This window comes from Muntiacus reevesi, chromosome 13 (assembly GCF_963930625.1).
Source record: "Muntiacus reevesi chromosome 13, mMunRee1.1, whole genome shotgun sequence".
Taxonomy (NCBI): domain Eukaryota; kingdom Metazoa; phylum Chordata; class Mammalia; order Artiodactyla; family Cervidae; genus Muntiacus; species Muntiacus reevesi.
This window is the reverse complement of record NC_089261.1, coordinates 22,421,021-22,447,974: the sequence shown is the minus strand read 5'-3', so window position 1 is coordinate 22,447,974 and position 26,954 is coordinate 22,421,021. Positions and strand designations below refer to the sequence as shown.

The 26,954-nt window shown below is 48.3% G+C and overlaps 1 protein-coding gene across 2 annotated transcripts in view; it reads left to right on the top strand.

The window, feature by feature from the left end:
* Nucleotides 1-26,954, top strand: part of SCARB1 (scavenger receptor class B member 1) — a 92,591-nt gene that overhangs the window by 28,410 nt on the left and 37,227 nt on the right. For both annotated transcript variants that reach the window (XM_065903952.1, XM_065903951.1), the window contains exons 2-3: nt 19,387-19,544; nt 23,302-23,443. In XM_065903952.1, the coding sequence (XP_065760024.1) occupies nt 19,387-19,544; nt 23,302-23,443 (300 nt within the window). The remainder of the gene's footprint in view (nt 1-19,386; nt 19,545-23,301; nt 23,444-26,954) is intronic.

The following is a 26,954-nucleotide window of genomic DNA, read 5'->3' as shown; positions in this document are numbered from 1 at the left end:
CATGGTGGCGTAGTCGGTGGAGGATGAGATTGTGCCTGATTCGCCTGGGGTCCTAGAATCGGAACTGTGTGTGTGTTTCAGCAGCCTTCTCCCTTCCCTGTGATCCTTTCCCATCCACACCTACAATGAGCCTTTACCAAGGCAGTGGAATGTTAGGGCCCAGGCTCTGGGTGCAGACTAGAGTTGAGGACTCTCTGTCACTGCTGCACTTGTGCCCTTGGGCAAGTAAGTGGTTTAATCTCTGGGTGCCTCAGTTTTCTCATCAACAAAACAGCAGATAATGGTACCTACCTCATGGACTGTCAGGCTTAAATGAAAGCATTGCTTCAGATGGAATTCTTTGGGCTGCAAGCAACAGAAAACCTGCTTCCAAGTGGCTGGTATAATAGGGAGCTTTATTATCGTGCTTCGTGAGAGACTGGAGGTGGTGGATGTTTCCAGCTTTATTCAGCAGTTCAGTTATTTCAGGGCACTGGGTCAGTGTCTGTGTGACTTTCTGAGCCTTGCCCTCAGAATCTCATGATGGCTGCCACAGTACCAGACATCACACTGTCATATACATCATTCAAAGCCAGAAGGAGGGATGGTACAACGAGAGGGCTCTGTTAAGTTCTTCCTCTTATTGCAAGAGGATTTTTTTTTTTTTTTCCTCAGAAGCTACCAGAAACTAGACAGGCCTATGGGCCTGGACTACAGTTGGGGCCCATCTTCTCTGAGATTTAAGGCTTTGTTCCCAATACTGGAAGCAAGTCAGGGTTTGTTTTGTGGGAGGAGGGGATAAAGGTGACCTTTGAGCCTGGTACCCAGTAAATGCTGGCATCATCATATGAGACAGGCAGAACTTTCACAACTGAACATCCTCAAGTAACCAGCAGCATCTTAGAATCCCCTTGTGCTCCCCACTCCCTACCCAGCCACAAGGGTGACTGCTACCCTGACTTCTTCCAGCATAGTTTAATTTTACCTGGTTTTGTACTTTATCAAAATGGAATCACACAGTGAGTACTGATATGGTCTGGCTTCTTTGCTCAACGTTAGACTTGTGAGATAGACCCACTTTGCATGTGGCTGTTCTTCCTCACTGCTGTGTAAATATACCCTTGTGTGAATAATGCAGTGATGTCCTGGTTAATAATTGGGTTGTTTGGGTCTGGTTTGGGGCTACCAGGAATAAAACTGCTGGGAGCATTTGTGTGGACATGGATTTTCATTTCTCTTAGTGAATACTCAGGAATGGGATTACTGGGGTGTTGGGCATGGACATTTGCTTTAGTAGCTAATGCTCCAACAGTATCACAGAGTGTATACCAGAGTGTATCATCACTCATACCAGAGTTTGCTTTAGTAGCTAATGCCCAACAGTATCCCAGCCTATTGACAGTCCTGCCAATGTTTTATTTCTTTGGCCACATCATGTGGCATGCCGGGTCTTAGTTCCCCAATCAGTGATCGAACCCATACTCCCTGCAGTGGAAGTGTGGAGTCCTAACCGCTGGGCCGCCAGGGAAGTCCCAGTCCTGCCAGTGTTAAATGATGTTCCAGTGCCAGTAAACATGCTTAATGAGCTGAGCTCTTCCTTTTGTGTGTCTAAGTCATTTGTGAATAACCTGTCATTTTCCTAACTCCTGCTCAGCTCTGTCTGATGAACTTTGCTTCCCCATGGCACTTGAGGGCCAGTCGTGAGCGTGTTAGATGCTTAGGCATGGTTGGAATAAATAAGTGAGAATCATGTTCTCATCCTGTGTTATTGTAGGTCAGAGCTTACAAACTCAGATCCCTGGAAGGGCCATGCTGACAATGCCAGTGAGTGAAGCAGCCTGGTGTGAGGTGTTAGGGAGCCGTGAAGCCTGTGGCGATACGGATTGCAAGTCCTGTGCCAGGAGCAACTGCTGCTTAGCTCAGCACACTAGGCTACGTGGGGATGCAGACCCAGATCCAGCCCACCTCCCGGTTTTTTAGAAGAAGCTGGAAATCCGAAACGTACCTGCCATTTTTAAGATGTTGTCAACAAATTCAAGTATTTTGAAATACAACGTGATCCCAAACTCATCCACTGGCCAAATCTGACAGTTTGTGGAGTTGGCTTCAGGAAGACAGATCTGTTTCTCTGGGAGTGCAGTAGGGGTTGCGAATTTTAACTGGTTTAAAAAAATGTGTTATGAAATTTTCAAATGTGCATTTAAAAAAAGAGCACAGCAAGATTGCCATGTGCCCTTCGCCTGCTTTAATAGACATCGAGTCCCTGCCTTCCAGTTTCATCTGTACCACCACCCACATCCATTTCCCCTTTCCTGAGTTATTCTGAAGCAAGTATCTGACACTGTGGTTCTCTGTCTCATGTGGCAGGAGCCCCAGGAGGGAGCTTGTTAAAACACAGATGTCTGCGTCCCTCCCCCAGAGATGCTGAGTCAGCAGGTTTGAGAAGGACCTGAGAATCAGCATTTCTATCAGGTTCCCAGGTGATGCTGCTGGTCCGGGGACCACACTTTGAGAACCACTGCTCAAACAGGCCCATGGTAAGCAACAGTGATATAAAGCAAAGGACCCCTGCCTCTGAAGCTGCCACGGGGCTGTTATCCCATCAAAAAGAATTCCGAGGTATAGTAAGGAGTTTTCAAAATGATGAACTTGTTCAGCTGTTCAGAAATGCCCTGGGCCCCCCCACCTTTGGGTCCCTTTTGCGGGGCTGAGGGAGTGTGGCTCAGTGGTCACTTGGTCCCTGCCCAGTCAGGAAGCTTCCTGAGACCCTTAGGACCCCAAGTCTGTCTGTCCTCTGACCATTGCTCCCCCATCTGTCCTGTGGGAACCTGTTGGCTTTTGGAGGGTTGCTTTGGGAGACACCCCTCTCCCCAGTTCTATGCTGCCCTGGGGAGAGGGGAGGCTGGCCTTTTAGGCTCTCAGCTTTCTGGCTGACAGTGCAGCCGGGGGAGCTCTTTGGGGCGTGTCTCAGTTCCTGTTCCGATGGATACCCTGTGTCATTGTCAGACCAGGCTGTGTTTTGGTCTTAGAATTTGGGAGGAGGAAGGGACCTTTCTGAGGCCCCAAAGGGGCTTCTCGCAGACCTGAGTTTTGAGAACACAGGTTCCCACCCCTCCCCGCCCCGCCCCACTGAAGCACTTGCAAGACCCACCCAGACTGTGTTCTGCTCCGTGTTTTGTTTTTTTTAATAATTTTATTTATCTCTTTTTGGCTCTCTGGGTCTTGGTTGCTGCACGGGCTTTTCTGTACTTGTGGTGAGTGGGGACCTCTCACTGCGGTGACTTCTCTTGTGGGGTACAGGTTCTCGGGCACTCGGGCTTCAGTAGTTGCGGCATGTGGGTTCAGTAGTTTCAGCTTATGGGCTCTAGAGCGCAGGCTCAGTAGTTGTAATGCATGGGCTTAGTTGCTCTGCAGCACGTGGGAATCTCCCAGATCAGGGACTGAACCCGTGTCTGCTGCATTGGCAGGCGAATTCTTCATCACTGAGCCACCAGGGAACCCTCCCCCCACTGTTTCTTTAAGGAAGTTCAGATTGCAGATGAAGGGTGGAGGTTCACACAAGGAGGGTGGGCTGAGCCTCCTGGGTGCGGGGCTGCACTTCAGGAGGGCAGTGGGCCTCCCACGGCGGGAGCTGGTCCACCTTGTCCTGGCGGGGGCCCTGCTTGGTGGCTGCAGACAAGGATACCCTGGAAAGGAAGGGGCACATGGGGAACAAACGTCACCCTGCCCCGGCAGTGGGGTGCTCCTGGGTGTGGATGGGGCTGTGTGGGAGGAAGCCTCGCATCTCTGAGTGGGTGTAAGAGGCAGGATGGCCCTTACAAAGAGGATGGCCCCGCAAAGAAGTCCTAATCCCGGGACCTGTGGCTATGTTACCCCCATGTGACAAAAGGGGCTTTGTAGATGTGATTACATTAAGGAGTTCAGGATGGGAAGATTGTCCAGAATTATCTGAATGGGACTAATGTCATCATAAGGGTCCTTGTAAGAGGGAGGCAGGGGAGTCAGAAAGGATGTGATGATGAAAGCTGAGGTTGGAGTGATAAGGGGGCCAAGGAATGCAGGTGGATTCTAGGAACTGGAAAAGCTAAGCGACTGGATTCTCCCAGAAAGCCTCCAGGAGGAACCAGCCCTGCAGACACCTTGATTTTAGCTCTGTTATGGTGTGTGCGTGTTAAGTCATTTCAGTTATATTCGACTCTGTGTGACCCCATAGACTATAGCCCTTCAGGCTCCTCTGTCCACGGGAATTCTCCAGGCAAGAATACTGAAGTGGGTTGCCATTCCCTTCTCCTGGGGATCTTCCCAACCCAGGGATCGAACTCATGTCTCTTAGGTCTCCCGCACTGGCAGGCGGGTTCTTTACCACTCGTGCCACCTGGGACCTATTTTGGACTTCTGACCTCCACAGCTGTCAGATGGTAAATGTGTGACATTTTAAGCCCGTACATGTTTGATAGTTTGTTTTATGGCAATAGAAATAGAATGCAATGAATTTGCTTCCATTAAAGCTAGGGAAGTAAAAAAAAAAGAAAAGCCAGGGGTAAATTTATAATAAATTCTGATTTGGGTTTAAATAAAATATTTAAAATGTTGTTTTATTTTTTTCTTAATTTTTTTTTTTTTTTTTAAATTATGCTGGGTCTTCGTTGTGGTGTGTGGGCTTTCTCTAGCTGCAGTGCACACAAGCTTAGTTTCCCCATGGCATCTAAGATCTTAGTTCCCTGATCAGGGCTCCCTTGCATTGGAAGTTGGTTTCTTAACTGGTGAACCACCAGGGAAGTCCCAATATTGTTTTAGTATATCTACTTTTAAACATTTCAATATTTACTCAATGAATTTAATGTTCTGGAGCACTACTGGGGCTCTCATTTTTCCTTTGCTTCTCAGCTCTGATGTAACTCAGCCAGGTACTGATGTGACCCTCATGGAGCCCTGTGAGATAGGTCCTATTTGTGTCTCGATAGCTTCCTATGTTTAAAACAATTTTAGATTTACAGTTAAAAGTGGAGAAGACAGTACAGAGGGCTCCCTTGTTCCCCACACTTGGTCTCCCCTGTTGCTAACATCTTTATTAGTGTGGTCCGTTAGTGGTGATCCCTTAGTATTAACTAATGTCAGCACTTTGTTGGGGTTTCCTTAGTTCTTAGCTCATCTCCTTTTTCTTTTCCCTTAAAAAAATTTTTTTTTTGGCTGCACCTCGAAGCATATGGGATCTTAGTTTCCCGGCCAAGGATCGAACCTGCGCCCCCTGCAGTGGAAGCGTAGTCTTAACCACTGGACCTCCAGAGAAGTCCTTCATTTCCTTTTTCCTCTCCTGGGATCCCGTCAGACACCATGTCACACTTGGTCATTGTGTTTTCTTAGCCTCCTCTTGGTGTGCCTGTTTCTCAGTGTTGTTGGTTTTGGTGACCTGGATGGTCAGGGGTTTGGTCGGATGCCCTTCCATGGGGATTTGTCTGATGCTTCTCTTGTGATCAGATTGTGGTTCTGGGTTTGGGCAGGAAGAGCACAGAGGCTCAGTGCCGCGCTCATCTCATTATGTCCACATGACTCCCCAGTTGAGGTTGGTCCTCCCTGTTTCCAAACCCTATTTACAGATGAGGAAACCAGGGCACAGAAAGTTCTGGTAGATGGAGAAGGGCAGGAAGTTAGGAGATGGGGAGTGGCTGGCTGCAGACATAGAGCTGGGTCCCCTTGCTTGTAGGGAGGGCCTCCAGACCCGCCCCTCCTTCCTCCTGGGTCCCCAGTGGTCTCCTTGCTGGTCTCCTAGAGGCAGGCTGAGAGCTTCAGAGGTCAGATTGGACAGGATACAGTCTCCCTGTTGAGCCTTTGTGGGCTGAGGTGCCTCTTGAGGGAGTGCCAAACAGCTCAAAAGCCCTCACCCTTTATATTAAAATTTTTTTTGCTTTAGTTTTTTTTCATTAAAAAATCTAAATTCCCTGGCAGTCCAGTGGTTAGGGCTCCGTGCTTCCACTGCAGGGTACATGGGTTTGATCCCTGGTCCTGAAACTAAGATCCTGCAAGCTGAGTGGCGAGGCTGGAAAAAAAATTCTAAATTGAGCATCAGTGCAGGAAAGTGTACAACCTTAGTTGTAGAGGTCGACGAATTACGTGGATGTGTGTTTCGCATGCTCACCTGGGGAAGGCTCTCCTGAATCCCTCCATGTCAGCTCTCATCCCAAGGTGCTGCAACCCCGCCTCTAGCACCAGAGATTAGCTTTGCCCATTCCCTGGAATATCACATCAATGGGCACTGAGTTTCTGTTGGTCATCACTGTGCTCATTTAGGTCATCTGTGTCCATTCCTTTTCTTTGCTTGGGTGATGTCCCATTGTATGAATGTGCCATCTGTCATTCATTTGTGGACATGTGTGTTATTTAGCTTTAGGAGACACTGCCACATCATTTTCTGTACCGATTGTACCAAACTGCACTTTGACCAGTGTGCATTCTGGTGGCTCCACATCCTTGCTGACAATTGTCAGTCTTTTTCGTGGTAGCCCTTTTGGTATATGGTATAGGATCTGTTTGTGAGTCTGATGGACCGTTCTCTGAGGACTCACTGCCCAGGGCTGATGGGGTGGCCCCATTGAAGTCACGGGGATCAGGTTTCCTATCTTTCTTCTCTACCATCCTTTGTGTGTGGCTACCATTCTCACGGCTGCCTCATGACATAAGGTGGCTGTTGTAGCTCAATCTATCATGACTGCATTCCAGGCAGCAGGAAGGGGAACTTGTCGACAAATACATAAGAATTGCTGTTGTTGATAATGCTGGGCAGATGAAACAGGTGGTGGGTGGAATGTGATGGGGGAAGGACTACTTTAGAAAGGATAGTCTCTTTGTCCATTTCGTTCACTGCTATAGTCCCCAGGACCTAGAAAAGAGCCTGACATGCAGTGAGAAATCAGCAAATATTGCTGATGGAAGTCCTCTTTGAAAAGGTGACTTTAGACTTGAGAAATGAAGGGCTCACCCATGTGGACCCGGGAGAGAAGATTGCCCTTGGAGGAGCAAACAGTCAATGCAAAGGCCCTGTGGCAGAATCTTGCCTGGTGGGCTCAGAAAGAGTGAGGCCAATGTGGCTGGATCAGAGTGAGTGAGGTGGACTGTCAAGGGAGCTACGATTAGTGTAGCTGTAGGGAGCCAGAGGGCGCGAGATTTTGTAGGTCACTGTTAGAGATTGGGGTTTAATCCCTAGATAAGTAGGGAGCCGTGGGAGGTGTTTGAGCAGGAAAATGCCATGATCAGATGTACCTTTTAAACCAGTAGCTGTGATCTGTTTGGGGAACAGCCTAGGGACAAAGGCAAACGTGAGAAAATCAGGGAAGAGATGACTGCATTGGTCCAAGCAAATGATGCTAGGGGCCAGGGGTGGTGTTGGGAAAAAGTGGATGGATTCTGGGTGTGTCTTAGAGCAAGAGCAGCCAAGACTTCCTGATGGATGGTTTTTGGGTGGGAGAGAAATGGAGGAGTCAAGCATGACTCAACTTCTTAGCTTAAGCAACTCATTCTGCTGTTGTAGCAACGTGCTTGGGTTTCCTGTTTTTAAAAAAAAAAACAACTTTTCTTTGATCTTTCTTGCCTTTAAAATCAAAGGAAGGCAGAACTTTAGTCAAGGATATGGCATTCCCAAATCCAGACTGAATCAGCCCATACTATAGTCTTCCCTGAGTTGAGCCAACTCATTGGAAAAGACCCTGATGCTGGGAAAGATTGAGGGCAGGAGGAGAAGGAGGCGACAGAGAATGAGATGGTTGGATGGCATCACTGACTCAATGGACATGAGTTTGAGCAAACTCTGGGAGATTGGAGTGCTGCAGTCCATGGGGTCGCAAAGAGTAGGATATGACCCTACAACTGAGCAACAACGACAACAAAATGGGCCCTATGGGGCTGGGATGTCTCTGGATCCTTGGATCCAGGAGGTAGAGAGTGACTGACTGGAGCGGGAAGAGTCTGGTCTCATCCCAGAACCCGGCCTCATACAGGTGAATCAGTCTTGGCTCATCTGGTTATTAGACGTGTGTTTCCTGTTACCAGTGGGGGCGGGATTGCATTTTGCAATTCAATGGGCCGATCAAATTAATGATTAATTTGTGAAACTCCTGTCCTGCGTGTTCCGAGCCCAGTGGGAGAGAAACGTGAGGACACAGGCCTGCATATTGATGCAAAACCAGGGGCTCGGTCTCTTCCTGCACCTGTGACCCCAGGTGATATTTGGCCCTCAGGCCTCAGTGTCTGTGTCTGTTCAATGGGCCTTTGAGAATATAATGAGGCAAGGTAGGCACAAGTGTTTTGTTACCGAACCAGTGCTGTACAGATGATGGATAGGATTCTCTGGCTTCCCTGCCCTGCCCCAGCTTCTCAGGGACCCCATTTTATTCATTTATCTTTATTTTTAAAAAATATTTATTTATTTATGGCTGTGTTGGGTCTTAGTTGTGGCATGCGAGATCTTCCTTGCATCATATGGGATCTATTGTTGCAATGCACAGACTCTAGTTGTGGTGCACAGGCTTCAGTAGTTGCGACACTAAGGGCTTAACTGCCCCTCTGCACGTGGGATCTTCGTTCCCTGACCAGGGATCGAACCGGCATCCTCTGCCTTGTGAGCAAGGAGAATTCTTAGCCATTGGTCCACCAAGGAAGTCCCTTGTTCATCCATCTTTAAATTCAGAACATAGCATCTAGCATGGGATGGGGTGACTGTCCACGGAATGACCCAGGTCTTAATTAGATCAGAGCAGGCTCATCTTAGGTGGTTCCCTGAAGGCCTCCTGGAGGAGGTGGCACCTGGAGAGTGGAGTTTTGGAATTGACAGTCAGAGTCATCCTGGGAGCAGGGAAGAGTGTAATGGGAGGCAGTAGGCACTTGTGGTTCAAGCAACACCCTGATCACTCAGCTTTGCCCTGGCTTTTTCTCCCTGGATTGGGCTGAGCAGGGTCTCTCCCCTGCCCGCCCCCCCCCCCCCCCCAAAAAAAAGGATGTCCAAGTCCTAACCCCCATTACTGGCGAATGTTAATCTTATTTGGAAATAGGGTCTTTGCAGATGTGATGAAAGTATGGTTCAGATGGACCCTAAGTCCAACAGGAATGTCTTTGTAGGAAGAGGACACACAGAGAGAGGGGGATGTGATGAAGGAGGCAGAGATTGGAGGGAGGTGGCTACAAGCCAAGGAATGCCTGAGACCACCAGGGGCTGGAGGAACAAGTTAGGCTCCTCCCCTGGAACCTTCAGAAGGAGCCCACATCTCAATTCCGGACTTCCAGCCTCTAGAATTGAGAGAGGATAGATGATTTAAGTCATCCAGAGTGTGACTTTGTTACAGCAGCCCAAGGAGCCTTACCGCTCCGGAGATGGGCAAGGGGAGGTTCCCTGGTGGGTGGTTTAACCGGGGTTGCAGACTTCCTGGCCCCACTGACCCCTTGAGAGATGCTTTCCTGGCGTCTGTGAGCAGAGATCCTGTGATCTGGCTCCCAAGAGTGAGGACAGAGGCCCCTGGAGTTGTGGGGCCCCTCTCAGCCTCTGCCTGCTTCTCTGCTCCAAGCTCATCCCAGGCTTGTGCTGGAGGCCTGCCTGGCTGGCCTGAGTTCCCTGAAGGGACAGTTATGTGAAGCCTGGGCCTTTCCCCTGCCTTCTGTGGGCCTCTCTATGAAGAAGACTGGTCTGGGGTCCCACTCCCCTGCCCCTGGGCCTCAGGACATCTGCTCTGTGCCCCTTCTCGGCAGGGTCTTCACTGCCCCACCCAGAAAGGAAATGGGAGCTTTTGGAGGTGGACCACTGCTGATCTGAGTCTCAGCATCCATTCACCCCAGACTCAAGGCTGCTGCCTGGCCAGTGAGGTTGCAGATCACATCTTAATTAAAATTATAATGTTTGTTGTTGGTCAGTCACTCAGTTGTGTCTGACTCTTTAGAACCCCATGGACTGCAGCACAGTGGGCTTCCCTGTCTTTCACCATCTCCCAGAGTTTGCTCAAACTCATGTCCATTGAGTTGGTGATGCCATCCAACTATCTCATCCTCTGTCGTACCCTTCTCCTCCTGCCCTCCGTCTCTCCCAGGATCAGGGTCTTTTTCAATTAGTCTGTTCTTCGTATCAGGTGCCAAAGTACTGGAGCTTTAGCTTCAGCATAAGTCCTTCCAGTGTATATTCAGGATTGACTTCCTTTAGCATTATAATATTTAAGATTTACTTAATTGAGAGATTTCTCTGGTGGTCCAGTGGTTGAGACTGCACTTCTACTTTTGAGGGCCTGGCTTCAATCCCTGATCAGGGAACTAAGAGACTGCAGACCTCGCAGTGTACCACCCCCGCCCCCAGCCCCTACCCCGTAGTACCTCAAGTACAAGCTTTCTAAAACATGCACAAAGGAGAAGGCAGACAGCCGCTCCCTAGACATTTCTACTCTGATTCTATTTGTTCCTGAGCTCATTTTGCTGAGTGCCTGCTGGGTGCCAACCTCTGTTCCAGGCCTGGGAGAGCCATCAGTGAATAAAGCAACTGAGGATCTGGTCCTGGTGGCTTTATGATCTAGCAGGAGAGACAGATGAAGAACAGTAGACATAATTAATTATAAGTGTGCTGGAACGTAACAATGGCTATGGAAAACATAGAGCAGGTTAGGGGGTTCAGGGATTTGGGGGTAGATAGGGTGTGTCTTCCTGAGAGGAGGCATGTGAGGAAAGATTAAGAAGGGTGAGAGATTTGGCTATGCTGCTACCTCATGAGAAGCATTGAGGGCAGAGAGAACAGCCTATGCAAAGGTCCTGGGGCAAGCTGTGCTTACTTGTACAAGGGATGGCAAGGAGGCCAGCATGGCTGGGCTGAGTGACAGGGACATGGCAGGATATTGGATCTGGAGAGGCCACAGGGGCCAGGCCAGTTGGCTTATAGGCCAACACTGTGCTGGCAACTTAAATAAAATGTTTCATGTTATTTTGTGTGTTTGAAAAATTCATGTGAATAGGCAGTTGTTGTTCAGTCACTCAGTTGTGTCCGACTCTTTGCGACCCCATGGACTGCAGCACTCCAGGCTTCCCTGTCCTTCACCATCTCCCAGAGTTTGCCCAAACTCATATCTATTGTGTCAGCGATTCCATGAACAGGCCATAGTGACAGTTATCTTTCTGCAGCTTGTCTTTTTTTCACTCAAGTTTCTGTCTGCCATGAAGCATGTGGAATCTTAGTTCCCCAACCAGGAATCGAGCCCATACATTAGAAGCATGGAATTTTAACCACTGGACCACCAGGGAAGTCCCTTGATGATTGTTTTGCAGCCATCTTGCACGCGTGTGGGAATCTGTAGGGCATAGTTGTCCAGCTCTGGGCTGCATGCGATCCTGTCTTGGGATGCGAGATGACTGGGGTGAGTGGGGACCAGCACTGTAAAGACAGAATGGATGAGGAGAGAGTATCTGAGTAGCAGATGATCCTTTGGGGAGTGTAAGTAGCATCGTGTTGGAAAGGCAGGTGTTCTTTCCTGAAGCTTGTTTCTGCCGCCCCAGGTGTGCAGGTAGCGATCCTGGGTGGGGTCAGCAGTGTCTGAAAGCCAGAGTGCCAAGCAGACCACCGTAGGGTCATGGGGAGGGGGGGCAGTGTGCCCACATTCTTGGGCATCTCTGTCTCCCCACACCTTTTCCAGGGCTTGTTTTTCTCAGGTGACTTAATTTGTGTCCATCTTTTGGGAAGTGATCTTGTTTTAATTTGCAGTTAGTCTTTTTGTCTTTTTTTAAAGTTGTGTCAAGGCTTCCCTGATTTTGCAGTTGGTAAAGAATCTGCCTGCAATGCAGGAGACCCTGATTCCTGGGTCTGGAAGATCCCTTGGAGAAGGACTAGGCTACCCACCCAGTACTCTTGGACTTCCCTTGTGGTTCAGCTAGTAAAGAATCCTGCAGTGTGGGAGACCTAGGTTCGATCCCAGGGTTGGGAAGATCCTCTGGAGAAGGGAAAGGCTACTCACTCCAGTATTCTGGCCTGGAGAATTCCATGGACCATAGTCCATGGGATCCCAAAGAGTTGGACATGACTGAGCAATTTTCACTTTCACTTTCTTTTTTCAAGTTTCACTTAATAAAAAACTCACCATTTAAACATTAAAAACCATACGATTGAGTGACATTTAGGACATTCACAATGTTGTACAACCATTACACACATGTCCAGTTCCAGAATATTTTCATCCCAAAAGGAAACCCTGTAGCCTTTAAGAAGTCACTCCCCATGCTCCCCTGGCAACTCCCAGACTGTTCTCTGTGCCTATCAGTTCAGTTCAGTCTCTCAGTCGTGTCCGACTCTGCAACCCCATGGACCGCAGCACGCCAGGCTCCCCTGTTCTTCACCAACTCGCAGAGCTTGCTTGAACTCATGTCCATGGAGTTGGTGATGCCATCCAACCATCTCATCCTCTGTCGTCCCCTTCTCCTCCTGCCCTCAATCTTTCCCAACATCAGGGTCTTTTCCAATGAGTCAGTTCTTCACATCAGGTGGCCAAAGTATTGAGTTTCAGCTTCAGCATTAGTCCTTCCAATGAATATTCAGGCTTGATTTCCTTTAGGATGGACTGGTTTGATCTCCTTGCATTCCAAGGGACTCTCAAGAGTCTTCTCCTATAGATCTGTCCCTATAGATTTGCCTATTTTTTTTTTTTTAACCATCTTGCGCAGCTTGTGGGATCTTAGTTTCCTGACCTGGAATTGAACCCAGGCCACAGCACTGAAAGCCGGGAATCCTAACTACTAGCCTGCCAGGGAACTCCCTTGCCTGTTCTAGACACTTCACACAAATGGGATCATATAATACGTGTTTTTTCGACTGTCTTATTGCCTGTAGGAATGTTTCAAAAGTTCCCTCATGATGTGGCACATGTGAGAATTTCCTTTTTTTTTTTTTTAAGGCTGAATAACCTTGGCTACACCACATTACATCCACCCATTCATCTGTCAGTGGACACTTGGGTCACATCCACCTTTTGGCTCTTGTAGATAATGCTGCCAGGAGCACAGAAAGGCTCATACACATCCTTTTAAGCAAGGCGTGATGAAAATGTCCCATTTCTTGTTGCCAGACAGGTTAGGTATGTACATTTGATAAAAGTCAACAAACTGGGGACTTCCTCGTTGGTCCGGTGGCCAAGATACCTTGCTCTCATTGCAGGGGGCCTGGGTTTGATCCCTGGTCAGGGCACTAGGTCCTACGTGCCGCAACTAAGAGTTCACATGCTGCAACTAAAAGATCATGCATGCTGCAACTAAGACCTGGGGCAAACAAATTAAAACAACAACAAAGTCAGCAAACTACACTTTAAAAAGATTAATGACCAGGACCTCAAAAATATTTTGCTAAGTAGAAGGAGACGTATATGGTCTTTTGTATCTCTGCTTGTTTTCAAGAAATAGAGGATTATGGATACATTTGAAGACTTGTGTGATTCTCTTTACAGGGCTTCGCAGGTCTCTCTAATGGTAAAGAACCTGCCTGCCAGGCAGGAGATGTAAAAGATGCAGGTTCAATCTCTGGGTGGAGAGGATCCCCTGGAGGCGGGCTTGGCAACCCACTCCAGTATTCTTGCCTGGAGAATCCCATGGACAGAGGCGCCTGGAGGGCTACAGTCTATAGGGTTGCAAAGAGTGTCTCAAGAGTCTTCTCTAGCAGCATAATTTGAAAGCATCAGTTCTCCTTTTTACCTGTTTATTCCATTGTATAAACACAGCAGTTGGTTTATCCATCGTGAACATTTGAGTTGTTTTAAAAACGTATTTGAGCTTGGTGGACTTTCAGGTAGGTCGTGTTCTCAGAAGCTACCTAGCTTTGGCTCAGGCTGTGTCCCCTGCCGGTAACTCCCTCCTCGTCTTTTCTTCATGACAAAGCCCAACTCTTTCTTTCACATGGCGTCTCTTCCAGGCAGCCCTCTTGCCTGTCCAGAATGAGCTCAGAGAATCTGGTTGGATAAGAGGGAGCTGCGTCCAGGAAGGGATCACCTTGGCTTTCTCTCTTGGTCTTCGTGTGTGGGCTGTGATCTTTGACCTTGGGGGTGGGGGCAGGGATAGAATCAGCTATGTTGGGCAAAAGGCCGTGAGCTTGGCCTGCGCACTGTTATCTAATCAGCTGCCTGGTCCTAATGCTTCTGGTCCCGTGTGACCGAAAGAAAGTTATCCCTCTGACTGTAAGCGGTGCAAAGTCCGTCCCCCACCAGAGGTGGAGCAGCAAGCGGGGAGGGGGAAGGGCTGGTCACTTTGCTCCAGGTGACTCTGCGTGGCCGACCTGCTGGGTCCCCAGGCTCTACTTGCCCCTGTTCTAAGCATTTTACAAAGGCACTTAAATCTCACACCATAACTATGAGGTGGATGCTACCATTACACTCATTTTATGGATGAGGAAACTGAGGCACAGAAAGGATTAATAACTTATCCAGAAGGCAAAGCTGGCTCATGGGAGATTCCCTGTGAGTACCCACGAACGGAGTGGTACCCTAGAACCCCACAGCCCCTTCTGTTGGAGAGAGAGATGTAAGCCTTCATCTGGTGATTCATTGATTTGACCTTGATTTATCCCTGAATTGGGTGGAAAGGCCAGGAGATTAGGAAAGCACAGCGAAATTCCGGAATTTCAAAGGCTTCTCCAGGCTTCTCTGGGTCACTGTACCTTTGCTAAAAAACAGGGTTGGGGGAGGGAGGCAGGAACTGGAAACTGTTATTTTTTTTTTTTAATTTTAAGCCACTTTACTGCTGTATGATTGATGTAATAAATTAGTTGTATGTATATAATTATACAACTTTCCTAATGGCTCAGCGGGTGAAGAATCTGCCTGCAATGCAGGAGACACAAGACATGGGATTCGATCCCTGGGTCAGGAAGATGCCCTGGAGAAGGAATTGGCAACCCACTCCAGCATTCTTGCCTGGGAAATCCCATAAACAGAAGAGCCTGGTGGACTATAGTCCATGGGGTTGCAAAGAATCGTACATGACTGAGCAACTAAGCGCGTATACAACCGGATGAGTTTAGAGAGAAGTGAAGCCATCACCACAATCTGTGTTGTAAACATGTCCATCACCTCTGAAAGTTTCCTTCCTTCCTTTTTATTTATGGTTGTTGTTGTTCAGTCGCTAAATTGTGTCTGTCTCTTTGTGACACCAAGGACTGCAGCAGGCCAGGCTTCCCTGTCCTTCACTGTCTCCCAGAGTTTGCTCAGACTCCTGTCCATTGAGTCGGTGATGCCATCCAACCATCTCATCCTCTGTCGTCCCCTTCTCCTCCTGCCTTCAGTCTTTCGCAGCATCAGGGTCTTTTACAATTATATTTCTAATATTATATAATATTATTATTAGTCATGATGAATAAAAGATCTGTGTAGTGCCTAGAGTTAGCAGTACTACATGGTAAGGAATTCCCTGGGGTCCAGTGGTTAGGACTCTGCTCTCACTGCTGAGGGCCCAGGTTTGATCCCTGGTTGGGGAACTAAGGTCTTACAAGCACAACGAAAAATAGAAAACCCACTGCATTGTATATTTAAATATTTGCTAAGAGGTTAGATCTTATGTGTTTTATAACAAACATGTATAAAGAAGGAAACTGGGTTGATATGTTTTCTTCTGACCGCTGTTCTGTGGATGAGGGGATGGAGAGAGGGCACGACAGACTGCCTCCACGGGTGGGCCTGTCTTTGATCCTTTGTATTAAAATTTGAGGGTTTCCATCCGACCCCCAAACTCCCCAACAATCTCCAGGCTGAAGTCTGAATTCCACTTTCTTGGCTTCCTCAGTGGTTCAAGTGGTAAAGAATCTGCCTGCAATGCAGGAGACACAGGAGATGCATGCTTGATCTCTGGGTCGGGAAGATCCCCTAGAGGAGGAAATGGCAACCCACTCCAGTACTCTTGCCTGGGAAATCCCACGGACAAAGGAGTCTGGCGGGCCCCAGTCCACGGAGTTGCAAAGAGTCGGACGTGATGGGGCAAGCATTCACCTCATTCACCAAGCTCATGCTGAGGGGGCAGGTGGTGGGGCTGGAGAAGAGCCACACAGCCTCGCTGGGCCTCAGTGTCCCTGCCTGTGACCCAGAGAGGTCCCCCCTTCTGGGAGATGATCTGGCTGAGGTGCTCTGGCAAGTGTGGCAAAGGGGTCTCCTGGGGTCCAGTCGTGGCCTGAAGATGCGCCATCTGCCTCCTGGGTGTGTTGATTTTGAAAAATATGGTATGGCTCTTGAAACAATCGGGAGATGCCATGGAAACATCTGGATTTCTAGCAACTCACTAAATTTGGGAGGAGCTGGAAATACCTCAGCCCCAGGCACCTCGGGGCCCAGAAGGGAGTTGCAGCTGCTGCCTTTGTTTAAGGTGAGGGCCATGACCCTCTTGGTTCGAGGGGTCATGGTGTTGGTTAGGGAGGTGACAGTGATGTGAAGAGCCTAGGACAGCACCTGACACAAGGCAATCCCTGGGAAATGCTTGTTGTTGTTGTTTTTTTTAATTTTGTATTGGTATAAAGTTGATTTACAATGTTATGTTAGTTTCAGGTGTATAGCAATTTGTATATAGTAGTTGTCTGTGTGTTAATCCCAACCTCCTAGTATATACCTGCTCCCACCCTTCCTCCCTGGCACCTATAAGCTTGTTTTCTGTGTCTGTGAGTCTGTTTCTGCCTTACAAATAAGTTCATCTGTATCATATTTTAAGATTCCTCATGTGATACCATAGGATATTTGTCTTTCTTTGTCTGACTGACTTCACTTAGTGTGACCATCTGTAGTTTGATCCATGTTGCCACAAATGGCACTGTTTCATCTTTTCTGTGGTGAGACTATTCTGTGGTATATATGCCATAGCTTCTTTATCCATTCATCTGTGAGTAGACACTTCGGTTACTTCCATGTCTTGGCTATAGTGAATAGTGCTGCAGTGAACATTGGGGGTGCATGTGTCTTTTCAAATGAGTTTTGTCTAGATATATGCCCAGGAGTAGGGCTGCAGGATCATATGGTAATTTTATTTTTAGTTTTTTGAGGAATTTCAATACTGTTCTCCATAGTGACTGTACCAGTTTACATTTCCACCAACAGTGTAGGAGAGTTCCCTTTTCTCCGTACCCTCTTCAGCAAGGAAATACTCTGTGTTGTTTTGTACAAAGCACATTTTCTAGTCACCTTTATTTGCATGTACTGGATGCTCAGGTTATAAAAATGATCCTGGATTTCCCTGGTGGTTCAGTGGTTAAGAATCTGCCTGCCAGTGCAGGGGACGTGGGTTTGATCCCTGGTCTGGGAAGATTCCACATGCTGTGGGGCAACTGAACCTGTGGATCGCAACTACTGAGCATGCATGCTGCAACTACTGAAATCTGAGCACTGCAACTAGAAAGTAGCCCCTGCTCAGTGCAACTAGAGAAAGTCAGAACGCAGCAGTGAAGACTCAACGCAGCCCAAGAGAAATAACTAAATTTAAAAAACCTTAAAAAAAAAGTGATCCCTGTGACTCTCGTAGCTGGTAGGAAGATGTGTTCATCAATATAGGATTGTTACACCCAAAGGCAAGTCTCTGATCTGATATTTTCAAGAGAACTTTTGAAATCCAGATTTTATGTTAAATCGTTTTCTTTTGTTCTTGACAGTGAGTTCAACTTTTCTTCATTGAAGTGCCATGTAGATCAAATGAAGCACAACTGAGGCTACAGAGTCACTGGTCCCATTGCACAGATGGGAAAACTGAGGTTCAGGGCTGGCCTTCAGGTCTGACTCTCTTCAAACCCACTTCTTCCCAAAATCTACCAGTTAGGGACATGGGGCAGGGCCTGACCGGCCAGCTCCAGTCTTCTGCCTTCTCCAGAGTCCCTGCCCACTGGTTCTGGGGCAGTCTGTCTGGGGACAGTGGGAGTGGCTGTCCTTGTCCTGGAAGGCCACATCCAAAGAAAAAGTGAAGGTGACGCAAGCTGTTCCAGACACTCGGCTTTGCAACATGGAGCAACTACCTGATGGGCTGGTCAGGTTGGGAGCGGGGTTGGGTGGCAAGGGGTTTTTGCCAAGCTTTATAAACCTGGAGATTTATAGTTCATGTGGCGCTAGTGATAAAGAACCTGCCTGCCAGTGCAGCGGACACAGGAGACACGGGTTCGACCCCTGGGTCAGGGAAGATCCCCTGGAGGAGGACAACCCACTCCAGTATTCTTGCCTGGAGAATCCCATGGACAGAGAGGAGCCCGCAGGGTCACAAAGAGTCAGACATGACTGAAGCAGCTTAGCACAAGAGCACAGCGTGTAAATTTCTGTATTTCTGGCTTTTCATTGAAAATTGCTCTTGTTCTTATCTCCTGCCCTCCCACTCATAGGCTCTGCTCCCCACCACACTGGCTTCCTTGCTGTTCCCCATTGCTCTGTCTCAGTTCTCCCAGCCCCAGGGCCTTTGCACGGGCTGTGTCTTATGGATGAAATTACCCACCACCACTAAATCCACATGTTCCCTCCAGTGCCTTTAGTTTTTAATTTTGGTTTAGTTTTTTGTGCTTCATTTTTCCTTACATTTCACCTGCCTGACTGCTCTGTTTAAAATTGCAGTCCTCCCAGTCCCTGCTGTGTTTTCACTATGTCCTTTCATACACCACGTATTTTACCCTAATTGTTGATGACCTGTCTTTCCTCTACTGGAATAAAAGGCCCATGAAGTTAGAGATCTGGGTCTGTCTTGTTCGCGTTTCTAACCCCAGCTGTTAAAAGAGGGCCTGGCATGTAGTAGGTGCTCAGTAAATGTGTATTGACATGGAGAACAAACTTAGGGTTACCAAAGGAGAAGGGGAGAGGGATAAATTAGGAATTAACAGATACACACTGCTATATATAAAACAGATAAACAACAAGGACCTACTATATAGCACAAGGAACTATATTCAATGTCTTAAAATAACCTGTAGTGAAAAAGAATATGTGTGTGTATATATATATATCTATATATATAATTGAATATTTTGGTGTAAACCTGAAACATTGTAAATCAACTATACTTCAGTTTTTAAAAATGTGTGTTAAATGAATGAGTGAATGAATGAATGATGAATCTGACACACGGAGCCCACTTCCCACCAGGTATCATGAGCTGTGGTTGAGCAGTGGCCACCTCCAAGTGTCTTGATCAGGCTGTTGTTATTAAAACACATTTTAAAATAATGCATAAAAATAATATCAACTACTAACATTAATTATGTCCTATGTCAACTCTGGAGCAGCATGTGTCAACAGCTTTCCCACCTCCTCCTGCTCCTAGAGCACCTCCAGGGAGCCCCTTCCTCAATGACCCTGTGGAGTCTGTGATGCAGGCTGGCACCAAGCAGCCATTTTGGAGGCTTGTGGTAGGGCAGGTGGGTGGGTGGGGGCCCTGGCCCTCTTCATCATAGCTTGTTTGTCTCGTCCCCCACAGAATGTGCGCATCGACCCCAACAGCCTGTCTTTCAACATGTGGAAGGAAATCCCTGTCCCCTTCTACCTTTCTGTCTACTTTTTCGACATCCTCAACCCCGAGGAGATCATCCAAGGCCAGAAGCCACAGGTGCAGGAGCGCGGGCCTTATGTGTACAGGTGAGGATGGAGGGGGTTGGGCTGGGACTCAGGTCATCACCCCATTTTACAGATGACGAAACTGAGGCCCCTTGCAGAAGGGCTCATTCAGGGTCAGTCTGCTTGCTCTAAACCAGTGCTCCAGTGCTTGAGACTTGGGAGTGACTGCCTGGCTTTGCCAATCAGCAGGTCTCTGACTGTGGGCAAGGGCCTTTACTTTCCTGTGCCGCAGTGTCCCCTTCTGTAAAATGGGGATGACTGTCTTCATGGTGGAGTGGTTATGAGGATTGGATGAGATAATGGGGAGCCCAGCACAGTGCCTGGCATGCAGTAAGTGATCAGTAAATGTTAGTTACTAACATATTATCGTTACCTGAGTTTGGCTGCTTGCCACTCAAAAAGCAAGTGTTGGGATTTCCCTGGCAGTCCAACAGCTAAGAATGAGCACTTCCACTGTAGGGGGTGTAGGTTCGATCCCTGGTCAAGGAACTAAGATCCCACATGCTTCGAGGTGTGGTCAAAAACTTAAAAAAAAAAAAAGGCAAGTGCTGGTGGGAAAGGAAACATTGCTTTATTCAGGAGGCCAGCAATGTGGGGAGAAGATGAATTCATGTCCAAAAACCAACTCTAAAGATTCTGCTCAACCATGAAAGTTTTAAAGGGAGACTCATTTGGAGAAAAGGTCAGGGCCTTATCTTCTTCCACTGTGTGCAAAACTTTCTTCTGATTGGCTGGTGGTGCAGTTAACAGGAAGGTTTTCTAGGACTCTTCTGCTTGGCCACAGAGGACCATCCTCCACCTTGATGGGGGCCTTAGTTCCTGCAGAAGAACTCAGAGATATTGTTCTGTGTATCCCTTGAGGAGAAGCCAGGACCCTGCCCCAAGACTGCACTATTTTTTCCTAACTGCCCCTCCTTTGCGCTGGGCTAGAAGAATCACAAGCTGGAATCAAGTTTGCCAGGAGAAATATCAATAACCTCAGATATGCAGATGACACCACCCTTATGGCAGAAAGTGAAGAGGAACTAAAAAGCCTCTTGATGAAAGTGAAAGAGGAGAGTGAGAGTTGGCTTAAAGGTTAACATTCAGAAAACTAAGATCATGGCATCTGGTCCCATCACTCATGGGAAATAGATGGGGAGACAGTGGAAACAGTGTCAGACTTCATTTTGGGGGGCTCCAAAATCACTGTGGATGGTGACTGCAGCCATGAAATTAAAGGACACTTACTCCTTGGAAGGAAAGTTATGACCAACCTAGATAGCATATTAAAAAGCAGAGACATTACTTTGCCAACAAAGGTCCGTCTGGTCAAGGCTATGGTTTTTCCAGTGGTCGTGTATGGATGTGAGAGTTGGACTGTAAAGAAAACTGAGTGCCAAAAAGTTGATGCTTTTGAACTGTGGTGTTGGAGAAGACTCTTGAGAGTCCCTTGGACTGCAAGGAGATCCAACCAGTCCATCCTAAAGGAGATCAGTCCTTGGTGTTCATTGGAAGGACTGATGCTGAAGCTGAAACTCCAGTACTTTGGCCACCTCATGCGAAGAGTTGACTCATTGGAAAAGACCCTGATTCTCGGTGGGATTGGGGGCAGGAGGAGAAGGGGACGACAGAGGATGAGATGGCTGGATGGCATCACCAACTCGATGGGCATGAGTTTGAGTAAACTCCGGGAGTTGGTGATGGACAGGGAGGCCTGGCATGCTGCGATTCATGGGGTCGCAAAGAGTCAGACACGACTGAGCGACTGAACTGAACTGAACTGAACTTGATTCTGTATCCCCTCCCTCCCCTGATAAACAACTGTTTGCATCTGCCCCCTGGAACTCAGGGAAGGAAGGTCAAAGAGGCTGAATGAAGCTTATTCCCTACAAAAAAATTGGGGACACGGAAAAGGATTTTTACCTGGGAGGGTCCCACAGGGTCCTGCTGTCTTTCTTTATGACCACAGCTGTCAAAACTTCTTCATTTGATCATTCTTTGGGAGGGTGAAGCTCTCCAGTGGCTACTGGGCTCATGGGGTTGGCTGGAGCAGTTTTCCAAGAGACGCTCTGCCACAAGGCTCCAGAAGAGCTGCCAGGTGCCAACCTGCACCACAGACTCCACAGGGACATTGGGGAAGGGGCTTCCTGGAATACAAGACCCGATTTCTGGTGCTGCCCATTCTGCTCTCAGGAAACTGCAATCCTGGCTTAGCTCATCCATGAAAGGCTTCTGCGTCAAAGTTGAGTCTGGCTTGCCAACTGTTACTTATCTCTTCATTCCGTAAGTGTTTATTGAGTATTGAACATCTCCTGTGTGCCAGGCACGGTGCCAGTTCACTGTTAAAGGCAGACAAAAGCCCCTGCCTCGCAGAGCTGACATTCCCATCAGGAGAGAATAAGCAAGTGAACAAGAGAGGGGAACCCAGGCAACATAATCGTGGTGAAAACAAAGCAGATCAAGCCATGGAGAGTGCTGGAGGCAGGCCTTGGCGGGGGTAGGTCTAACAAAGGGGGACACTTCCCTAGACCCAGATGGTAAGAAGGGGGCACTGCTACGTGAGGATCTGGGGGGAAGCGAGTCCCGGACAGAGGAAGCAGCAAGTGCAGAGGGCCTGAGGTGGGAATAGTCTGGTAGTCCAGGAGGGGAGAAGGCATGTGTGGCTGGCGTGTTAGGAGTGAGGGGAGAGTGAGTGGGAGAGAGGAGACCTGAGAATTGGACGGAGCCGGATGGTGAGGACCCTGGAGGCCACAGAAGGAGCTCAGTTTTATCCTGTGTGTGAAGGAGGGTTTGGAGGAGAGGATGATGTGATCTGATTTCCCCTTTTCAAAGATTCTTCTGGATGCTCTGCAGAGAATGGATTCAGAGCATGATGGAATAAAGACAGCATAACAGCAATAAAAACTGCAGCTGATACATGCTTTTCTCTATGCATTAAGCAGTTGTTTTAATTGCTTGACGTGCATTAGCTCACTCAATTCTCACCAGTAGGGACCTAATGACATAGGCCTGCTTATTACTCCCATTTTATTTTTTTTCCTTGGCTGCACCTTTCAGTATGCAGGATCTTAGTTCCCCATCCAGGGACTGAACCCATGCCCCCTGCAGTGGAAAGCATGTAGTCTTAATCACTGGACTGCCAGAGAAGTCCCATTACTCCCATTTTAAATGTGGGAAAACAGGCTTGAGTAGTAAGTGATGGAGACAGGATTCGGGCCCCCTGCCTCCTGTCTTCAGAGTGCATATTCCTATCCACCATCCTTGCCATCTCCCTCAGAAAAGCTAGGATGCCCAGGGGGAGGGTGATGAGGGGCGGAGGGATGGTGGCAGCTTTGCCCAGGGGGAGGGAGCGTATGGGATTTGGTGACAAGAGGCTTCTGGGCCTGTCCTGCAGTGGGTGGGCTTCCCAGGCAGTTCAGTGGTAAAGAATCCGCCTGGCAATGCAGGAGATGCAGGAGACCCAGCTTCGATCCCTGGGTCAGGAAGATCCCCTGGAGAAGGAAATGGCAACCCACTCCAGTATTTTTGCCTGGAAGATCCCATGGACAGAGGAGCCTGGCAGGCCCCAGTCCATGGGTCCCGAAGAGTCGGACACAACTGAGTGACTAAGATTTTCACTTTAAGAGGATCCTGGCGGGCTGCATACAGTCCTTGGGGTCACAAAGAGGCAACTGAGCACATACCACAGCGGGTGGGTGGTGGAACAGACGTGTAGGAGGCAGTCAAGCTCCGCACACAGACAGCTGAGGGCACCCCAGGCTCCTGGCAGCTGACCCACCGGCTTCCTCTCCCACAGGGAGTTCAGGCACAAGAGCAACATCACCTTCAACAACAATGACACGGTGTCCTTCCTGGAGCACCGCAGCTACCAGTTCCAGCCAGATAAGTCCCTCGGCCAGGAGAGCGACTACATCGTCATGCCCAACATCCTGGTCCTGGTGAGATTCCCCTGGTCCGCCTCTCCGCCTGCCCCCTGCGCCGGGCAGAGCTCAGCCTGTGGCTCCCGGGTTGGCTCGGCGGGCTTCCTGGGTACATCTTGGTCTCTGGTTGGGGGCACTGGTCAAAGTCATGGCCTTTCCCTTTTCAGTCTGCAAATCTAGGGACTTCCCTGGTGGTCCAGTGGTTAAGACTTCGTCTTCCACTGCAGGGGTATGCGGGTTCAACCCCTAACCGGGTGCAACAACAACAAAAAAATGCAAACCTAGACTCTCCAAAAGGGAGTACTTATGGGAAGCTGAATGGGGGTGCTGTGTGCTTGTCTGTGGTGTTTGGAGGGAGGTTGTGGACAGGACATCCATTCTCTGCAGGGAAGAGTCATAGAAGTGGCTGGATTTACTGCCTGCCTGCCGTGTGTGTCGGGGTCCCCAGGACCACCCCCCAGGTTCGCTGGCTCACTCATGGGGCTCGCAGGACCTGGCATATATGGTTGTGCTCTTGGCTTTGGTAGAGTGGAAGGAGGCAGAAGAGAGTCAGCAGAGGGAAAGGGCACGTGGGGTGGTGACCAGACGCAGGCTTCCGGAGCCACCTTCCAGGGGAGTCACGCTTCATTCCTTGAGCGGTGATTTATGACCACACACAGGTAGGTCTCCTCTACCAGGAATGCCCACTAGAGAGACTCAGCGCCCAGGGGGTGTTTACTGGGGGCTCGTCATGGAGATGCCCTCTGCCTGGCACGGATCCACGTTCTGGGAAAGCAGATGGTACGGTCCAGGCACAGTGAGCCCCCCTCACCAGTGAGGGAGTGGTGGGAGCCCCCCTAACATCAGGGTCTCAGACGCCAGCCAAGGGCCAGGCCTTTCTGGAGAGAACTGTCTCAGGTGTGCCAGGTGAGCGTCTTGCTGACACTACGTGTTAGGACTCGTGTGTCAGGCTTCACACGTACTACCTCGTTTACTTGTCAGCAATCCCACGATCATTCGGTACTATTATTTTCTCCATTTGTAGAGGAAGAAAACTGAAGATCAGAGAGGCTAGGTTACTTATCTAAAGTCACTCAACGAGCGGGTAGCAGATTAGGGTTTTGAAACTAGTTTGGTCTATGAGGCTGCCACTCTGTGGCACTCAGCCTCCCATTCAATCCTCTGTCCACCCAGGCTGGGCTCAGGATCAGATGTGAATGCACCTGTGAAGTCTGTTGGGTAGACAGGATGAAAGCTCAGATAAATGCAGCCTGCAGCCTTGCTGCTGCCTCTCTCAGAGTCAGATGTGCGTGTTTAGGCAGTGAAGTCACTTTCCCCCACCAATCAGGTTGGCAAAGACCGTGTGATAAATGCCCAGGGCTTAGGAGCGTTTGTGGGAACAGACACTGTCATTAGGAACGGAACTGGTATGAGCTGTTGGAAGGTAATTTTCAATTTAAATTGAGGTGATTCTCGATGTAAATTGAAACATAGGTAGGAATGTGTCCTCTTGACAGGAGAACACATGTGGGCAAAGATGTTTGTTCTCAAGGATGTTTATTTCAACAACGTTTTCAGAGCAAACATCTATGGATCATCATGTGGAGTTATGTTGTGATATCTACTGCAGATGAGCAGTGGACTAGTATACATCCAGCAAAAGCAGGCAGGGCTGGAGAGGGTGTCATGGAAAGCAGTCTCTTAGTTATGTCTAACTAGGGAAAATTGAACACAAGCATAGTGCCCCTACTTATTGTTTCTGAAGGAAAATACTTGCAGGCATGCACACACCCACTTAACACACGTGCTTTTACATGCCTCGACCAGCTGGGCTTTTTCTACAAAGGACCAGACAGTAGATGTTTTAGGCTTTGAGGGCTAGATGTTCTCTTTTGGAGCTGTTCAAGTCTGCCATTATAATGCAAAAGCAGGGGCTTCCCTGGTGGTCCAATGGCTAAGGCTCCGAGCTGCCAATACAGGGGGCCTGGGTTCGACCCCTGGTCAGGGAACTAGATCCCATATGCCATAACTGAAGATCCTGCATGCCTCACCTAAGACTTGACACAGCCAAATAAATAAATAAATATTTTAAAAATGCAAAAGACGCCCAAGACAAAAACATAAATGAGTGGGCGTGGCTATATGCCAAGAGACCTATTTCGTGGATATACTGAAATGTGAGTTTCATATAATTTTCAAGCTTTTCCTACGGTCTTCTTTTGTTTTTCTTTCAACCATTTGAAAACCTAGGAACATCTTAGCGCCTGGACTGTAAAAAGCAGGCCCTGGGCTGGCTTTGGCCGATGGACCATAGCTTGCTGACTCCTGGTGTTGATGCTTCCTGCAGGAATACTCAAGAACCCAGAGCAGTGGTTTTCCTTGGGGGAGGAGATTAGGAAGAGGAGGGTCACAGGTTAGAGAGGGACTTTTACTTTATATACTTTTATGATTTTTAAAAACCATCTAAGAGACTTCCCTGGTGGTCCAGTGATTAAGAATCTACCTTGCAATGCAGGGAATACAGATTTGATCTCTAGTCGGGGAACTAAGATCCCACATGCCGTGGGGTAACTAAACCCACACGCCACAAAGAAGATTCTGCATGCCACAACTAAGACCTGACACAGCCAGAAAGGAAAGAAAAAGAAGAAATACTGACTTAGAGAAACACGATGCTTGTATTTATACAAAAGAAAGAAAACCCATCTATTTATTACCCTAAAGATCATAATATTAAGGAGACCCTTGTGAATTCTTATGAATTCTTATGGAATCAGACCTTTATGTTTAAGAAAATCCTGGTTCCCTTCCCTTTTCTACAGGTAGAGATTAGATACTGGATGTGCTTGTGCTTATTGTTCAGTTGTGTCTGACTATTTGTGACCCCATGGACTGTAGCCCACCAGGCTCCTCTGTCCTTGGGGATTCTCCAGGCAAGAATACTGGAGTGGGTTGCCATGCCCTCCTGCAGGGGATCTTCCTGACCCAGGGATCGAACCCAGGTCTCCCGCATTGCAGGTGGATTCTTTACCATCTGAGCCACCAGAGAAGCCCAAGAATACTGGAGTGACTAGCCTATTCCTTCTCCAGGGGAACTTACCGACCCAGGAATCAAACCAAGGTCTCCTGCATTGCAGGTGGTTTCTTTACCAGCTGAGCTACCAGGGAAGCCCAGATATTGGATGAGGTGCCTTTAAAAAGTAAACCAAGTGCCAAGACAGTATCTCCAGAGGAAAACAAAAATTTGAAAATAAATTCACCCATATTCTAAGTACCCAGATGCTAGGTAGAACTGGTGCTTGGGGCTCTTGGAGTTTGGAAGGGAGATGCTAAGGAAGTAGAGTACAGTCTACAATAAGATTCTTTCCTTCCATGTCCTGGCTATTATAAACAGTGCTGAGATGAACATTGGGGTGCACGAAGCTCTGGTACATATACACCATGGAATATTACTCAGCCGTTAAAAAGAATTCATTTGACTCAGTTCTAATGAGATGGATGAAACTGGAGCCCATTATACAGAGTGAAGTAAGCCAGAAAGATAAAGACC